Here is a 7,177-nt window from a genome sequence, read left to right as displayed (position 1 = left end):
TCTCTTGGGCATATACGCAAAAGATGCCCCGACATATAACAAAGACACATGCTCCACTATGTTCATAACAGCCTTATTTATAATAGCCAGAAGCTGGAAAGAACCCATATGCCCTTCAACAGAGGAATGGATACAGAAAATGTCGTACATCTACACAATGGAATACTACTCAGCTATCAAAAAGAATGACTTTATGAAATTCATAGGCAAATGGATGGAACTGGAAAATATCATCCTGGGTGAGGTAACCCAATCACAGAAAAACACACATGGTATGCACTCATTGATAAGTGGATATTAGCTCAAATGCTCGAATTACCCTAGTTGCACAGAACACATGAAACTCAAGAAGGATGACCAAAATGCAAATGCTTCATTCCTTCTTTAGAAGGGGAACAAGAATACCCTTAGGAGGGAATAGGGAGGCAAAGTTTAGAACAGAGGCAGAAGGTACACCCATTCAGAGCCTGCCCCACATGTGGCCCGTACATATACAGCCACCAAACTAGATAAGATGGATGAAGCAAAGAAGTACAGTCTGACAGGAACCGGATGTAGATCTCTCCTGAGAGAGACAGTCAGAATATGGCAAATACATAGGCAAATGCCAGCAGCAAACCACTGAACTGAGAGCGGGACCCCCGTTGAAGGAATCAGAGAAAGGACTGGAAGAGCTTGAAGGGGCTGGAGACCCCATATGAAAAACAGTGCCAACCAACCAGAGCTTCCAGGGACTAAGCCCCTACCCAAAGACTATACATGGACTGACCCTGGGCTCCAATCTCATAGGTAGCAATGAATAGCCTAGTAAGAGCACCAGTGGAAGGAGAAGCCCTTTGTCTTGACAAGACTGAACCCCCAGTGAATGTGATTGTTGGGGGGAGGGTGGTAATGGGGAGAGGATGGGGAGGGGAATACCCATAGAGAAGGGAAAGGGGAGAGGAAAAGGGGATGTTTGCCTGGAAACAGGGAAAGGGAATAACAATAGAACTGTAAATAAGAAACACCCAAGTTAACTAGACCAGCAACTAGACCTTAGCAGAGAGGACTCACTAGAACAAATCTTGTTTCCTCTGATCATCGCTGGCCACACTGACTACAGTCACACTGTATTAGTAAGTATCTACTCATCATATTTGCTTATGTGCTGCTTATCCCTCAGCCACCATGGTCAACCAAGTCTCACAACTGCATATAGATGCTACCCTAGCTGCTTCTCTGTCTAGTCACCCAATCTCATCTCTCTCATAAACACCCCATGTTTTTAAGTTCTACCACCACCCCCACCCCACAGTAACAACTTATTGTGTATACAGCCCCCAACTCCAGAAATATAACCCTAACAACAAACTACCTAAAATAATTCAATGAGAACATCAAGTCTCGGGTTACTTCTCCAAAGCAGTTATAATTGAACACAACTAGCATACCACTGTGTTGTGGTTTGCCCAGGAGTTATCTGTATTTTGTGCTAATTCCCCAAGGATGGCTACCTAGTCTAGTACTCAGGACTCAGGGGACTTCCTCAGGACCTTCTCCCCATTCAATTTGTAAAATACAGGTGAGTGCCAGTACAGGATAGAGTGAGGCCTGTCACTGGACAAGAAGGAAGAATGGGTGGGAGAAAAGTTTAAGGGAAGAGGAGGGGAGAAGAGGAGAGAGGAGGAGAGGGTAGAGTAGCACAGGACAACATGGAAGCTGACATTTAGACTCTACGCTGTACCTTTACATGTGGTTATGAATGTTCTTAAGGGATTGATGTGTACATGTTTAGGTGGGCAATTATGTCTTATCAATTGGATCAGAGGTTATTGGGTTGTGTGTTGTTTCAAGTAGTGATTTAAGTGAAACAGAATGTGTGGCGGATAGAGACATGGGGCCACCACAGAATTGGGATACGTGCTTCTGGTAAGATATCTGGCAAATATCTTGGGGTACTGCAGTGCTGGACCTAGTGGGGGATAAAAGACAGCATTTTATTTTTATAATTGTACAACAAAATACAAAACTACATTAGAAATGCAATTAATCCTAAAAGGTAACCCAGAAAAATTTATGGCAACTAAATAACACATACACCCAGTAATACTTAAATCTTGTGTGCCCATAAATAAGAGAAGGGTTTAATTCAAATGCTAAGTGATCCATTCACATAATAAATCTAAAATAAATATTATCTGTTGTTATTTCCCCATAGCATTTAATTATGACTAAGGACATAAAAAATCATTGCTGTAATGTAACTATGAAAACACTAATGACAAGTATCACAATAAAATACCCACTTGATACTTGACTTATCAAACATATTTTTCTTGTTCTCCTATCTCCATTTAATATTTTAGCATGATGAAAACTTTGGTTTCTCCTTAGGTATTTGCCTAATCCTATAAATCATCACCGGTCTATTCCTGGCTATATATTATAATCTGACACAGTGACAGCGCTCTCTCATCTGTTCTTCATATTTGCCAATGTTTTACTGACCCTAGTTTACCAACTCAGGGGAAGAATGAAAGCTTTCATGTCACGCAAGCCATATATCAAGTGTACCTACATTTTGTGATGTGGGATTTCCTCTACTCTTGAAATTAACCAAAAATAAAGCACATTACTTTGTTTCATAGGGCTTAAATTTGGATCACCATGCTAATGCCAAAATTAATATAGTCTGCCTACAGCTAACAATAATGACTATGGATACAATGAAATGAACTGTTTTCTGCGGACTTTCTTTAAACACACACACACACACACACACACACACACACACACACACACACACTATTCTCCATCTAAAGACCAATACTCCACCTGGTTTTCTGCAAGTTTAAAAAAAGAACACTTGTTACTCTTATAATTTAATTTCTAGAACACATTTCATATTCACAATTGTCCAAAACTCCAATTCTAGGGGATCTGGAGTCTGTGTAAAGCAAGCATATATGTGATGCCCATATGTACATGAAAGTAACACACTTAGATAAAAATAAGGTAAATGTAATTTTAAACATTAACAAAGAAACATATCTAGTACTATAAATGCTTTCTTATTTGTATGTATTAATTAAATTGAAGATATCATATAATGGCACACTGATTCTATTATATATCAAAAAATCAAGTGCCAAGAAGAGCTTACTTCTTTTGGAATTATTACCCCCATTATTTTTCAAAGACCTTCAAACATTAAAGTATTGCCAATTCTCTCCTTTTCCTCTAGAACTTGAAAGAATACTCCTACTGCTAAATCTGCCATAGAATTGAATCATAAAATAGAGATACCAAGTTTATAATCAACTGAAATCTTCATTTGTGCTGGATGGTTTTTACAGTGCTAGAAGGTATTGATGTTACTAGAGGAGAGCTGTAATCATCATTCTTTCCCAATTTTTAATACTATGCTTCCTGTCAAGACATGCTTATTGGACCAATAAAAGCTCAGACAAAATGAGAATAATGAACCATCTTCTTGCTAGATTTAACAATCATTCTACAAAATGAAACTCATATCTTGCCTGATTATCAGGATAAGAATTTATGACTATGCACATAATTGTCCCTGAGGTCAAAACTACTACTATTATTCTGCTAAATGGACACAGTATTCAATCAATTCCAATAGGCTTATCATTACACCAATAGATTAAATCACCTCTTGACCCTCATCCCTCAGTGCCATAAATACTGATTCTAACATGCAAGAAAAAAGAGACTGCTCTATCTTTAGTGAATCATATAAAACACACGTCACCTACTAACAAGGCTCAAATTTTCTAGCAGAAGACGGGGAAGAAAGAGGATAAGAGCTAGAGGTGATGAATGACTACAAGGAAGCTTTATCTTCGGTTTCAGCAGGAGAACTGTTTGTAACAATATTCATAAAGCCCAGGCCAGACCAAACTCCAGTGTGGAGAGGGAGAGTGAGAATGAAGTTCTGCTCCTAGCTGAGGAGCTATTTGAAATTGATGGCTTCTGTGAGAGAATCAGTTATCTCTAAGAGTGTAGTCCCTGTTAAGTGTACAATGCTCTAATTGAATATTGGAGCAGCCTAATTTGGTTTTGACACGTTTTAAAAACATATAAAAGGGCACTGCATTGGTTTTATAGGGAAGGGAATGGATCTGGGTAGAATAAGGGTGGTATGATAAATAATATGTACAAAATTCTCAAGTGTGTGTGAGAATTTATTAGGGGAAATTATGTTTGTTTCTTAGATATGGAATATGACTATTACTCACCATTAATTAGAAAACAATGCTCCAACTCTAAATTTTTACATGAATTACTAAATGATAGTTTAATACTTATAAAAATGTTCCTTATGAATATGAGATTTTATATGTGAGTTGAATAATAATATTATCTCATTGTCATGGGGGAATTTAGTACAAAATTATCAGGAGCTAGAATTTTCTACTGAAAACATTTTTTCATTCCATATATTTTCATACCAGTGTTTGCTCTCCCTCTTCTCCACCAAATTTTCCCCACCTCCTCCCACTCCCTGTTTCACAACTTTTATCTCTATGTCTTTAGAAAATGAATGGAAAAATAGAATAACACCACAAATACCACTTAAAATAATCCAGAAGGAAAAAGAAAGGAATGAAGGAAGAAAGAAAGAAAGCAAAGAGAATGTACAGCAGGAGAAATGTGTTCATGCAAGCACACACATATATATACAAAGAAATCTACATGAAAACAGGAAATTATAATATACAAGAAAAGACCAGTTAAATGATGTTAAAAAAAGTCTGAAGATATCAATACGAGACAAAAAGATTTCCAAAAATATGACTGAGATTGTATTGTGTTGTTCATGTATTTGTCATAGCCCCAAACTTGGATTGAGAAATCTGCACAAATCTGTGTCAACTTAATTAGTCATGTATGTAATTAGAGTCTGTCACATTTTCGTGTTATTTAGTACTCAATAAGAAATTTACAGCTTTTATTTCCCAATGTTCCCTAATGTATACCTACACAGTTATTAAAACTTCCATATCACTTTTGTATTTTCGTGAAAATTATTTATTTCAGAAATGAAACTTTCAGAGGGCTGGGTGGTACAATTCTTTGAAAAGTGCCAGATAGTCAAGATACTGAGAATATAAAAAGATATGATCACACATTTTTATTCCCCAAATGGAATAAGTAACCTTAGCTAAAAGAGCTATCTTCTATGCATATAAAGAAAAATGAACCATAGATTGATTTGATGGATTTAAATACATGCTTATAGGTTTTTCAGGTTGCCCTTTATGGGTTAACTCTTGGACATTCAAAAATTCTTTTTTTTCCTTGTGTTAAAAATTTGTAAATCCATTCCTCCCTGACAACCATTTTTCCCCACCAAAATAATCACATACTAACAATAATCTCATGACTGAACACACATTGTTGTCTCTGCACACTTTCTAAAGCAAAACACCTTAGATATGGTATATTTTTGCTGTGGCAAATATTTCTTTACACATGTAGCTTCCTTTTTTGAAATATCTTATTTAGAGCTAGTTTGACATCCCTGTTCCTCAGGCTGTAGATCATGGGATTCAGCATGGGCACAACAGTAGTGTAAAACACAGAGGACACTTTGCCTTTGTCTTTGGAGCTGACAGAGAAGGGCTGTAGGTACATGAATGCCAGGGAACCAAAGAAAACAGAAACAGCACAGAAGTGGGAGCTACATGTGCTGAAGGCTTTGAATCTGCCCTCGGTGGATTTGATACGGAGGATGCTAGCAATGATGAAGACATAAGAACCCAGGATGGTCAGGGTTGGAATAAAGATATTGAAAGCACTGAGACACAGGAGTACTACCTCATTGACGTAAGTGCTGGAGCAGGCAAGCTCCATTAATGGGAACAGATCACAGAAGTAATGGTTTATTATATTATTCTTACAGAAAACCACTCTTAGCATGCAAAGGGTATGGATTGCTGCACCAATGAAGCCCATACCATACACCCCACCTACCATCCGTGCACAGACTTGGTAAGACATGGTGACATTGTAGAGCAAGGGGTTACAAATGGCAACATAGCGGTCATACGCCATTGCGGCCAACATATGACACTCAGAGATAACAAAAGCAATGAAGAAATAGAGTTGAGTCATACATTCCTGATAGGAGATGACATTTTTTGTTGTCACAAAGTTCACAAGCATTTTTGGGGTGATTATAGTTGAATAACAGAGGTCAATAAAAGATAAACTGCTGAGGAAGAAATACATGGGGGTGTGCAGGTGAGAGCTGAGCAGGATCAGGATGATCATGCCCAGGTTCCCCAGTACCGTAAACAGATAGATCCCAAGGAAGAGGAGGAACATGGGCAGCTGCAGCTCTGCTTTGTCTGTTAACCCAGCGAGGATGAACTCAGTCACTCTGGATTGATTGTCCTTTGCCATTTCTTCTTGAGAGTTCTATTTAAGAAGTTTAAAAAAAGGAATTATATATTTATTGTGCTTACAGACATTGAAATGTAATTAAGTCTTTGGAAACAGATATCACCAATTCTCTGGCAATAATTTGTGCATATTAGGTGGCAAAATAAAAAGTGATCACTTAATTTAAGAAATATGCAAATTACAGGAAGATCTAAGCCATCTGCATCCATCTGTGTTCAATTGCAGAGGAGTATGATCATGTTTCGCCAGAAACTCTTGAAGGATAGGTAATATTACTTTGATTTTATCCCTCAGGACTCTATGTCCTTTGCTTATAATACTCTTATCTACCTTATACATGAAGATTTCATATTAAATATGTATATCATTCACAAGAACTCTCAATCAATACTACTGGATGACTCACAGGGAAATTTAATTTACAAATAAAATAAAAATTCCTTGTACCTTTATTCCATATTGAATCTAAGATTTTATTTTGGCAATTAGTTGAATAAAAATAAGATATTTTAATGTATGAAAAAAACATGAAGTTGTGTCTTCTTATAAATAATAGTGTTCTATACAGAAAATTGTAAATGACAAACATACACAAACCTATATCTATTGAAGTACTGTATAAAGTTAATGAAAATATACAAAGCAAGATCAACAAGAAACTCAAAAATCATAAAATTTACTTCAAATGTGTAATTTTGTAAAGCTCTTGTGAGTGAGAGAAATGTAAACCACAGTAGTTAAAAGGAAGTAAAGAGCTATGTAAATG

The 7,177-nt window shown here is 36.8% G+C and overlaps 1 protein-coding gene across 1 annotated transcript; it reads right to left on the bottom strand.

The window, feature by feature from the left end:
* Positions 1 to 5,472: 5,472 nt before the first annotated feature.
* Or8g50 (olfactory receptor family 8 subfamily G member 50) lies at positions 5,473 to 6,411 on the bottom strand. Its single transcript, NM_001000471.1, has one exon. The coding sequence runs from the start codon at positions 6,409 to 6,411 to the stop codon at positions 5,473 to 5,475; it is 939 nt and encodes a 312-aa protein (NP_001000471.1).
* Between the last annotated feature and the right edge of the window lie 766 nt (positions 6,412 to 7,177).

The sequence above is a fragment of the Rattus norvegicus genome, chromosome 8 (assembly GCF_021556685.1).
Source record: "Rattus norvegicus strain SHRSP/BbbUtx chromosome 8, alternate assembly SHRSP_T2T, whole genome shotgun sequence".
Classification (NCBI taxonomy): Eukaryota; Metazoa; Chordata; class Mammalia; order Rodentia; family Muridae; genus Rattus; species Rattus norvegicus.
The sequence above is the reverse complement of the archived record's forward strand: the minus strand, read 5'-3'. Positions and strand labels throughout refer to the sequence as shown.

What these genes read in the sequence shown, in the direction of transcription:
- Or8g50 (NM_001000471.1), bottom strand. Translation starts at nt 6,411, where the DNA reads ATGGCAAAGGACAATCAATCCAGAGTGACTGAGTTCATCCTCGCTGGG.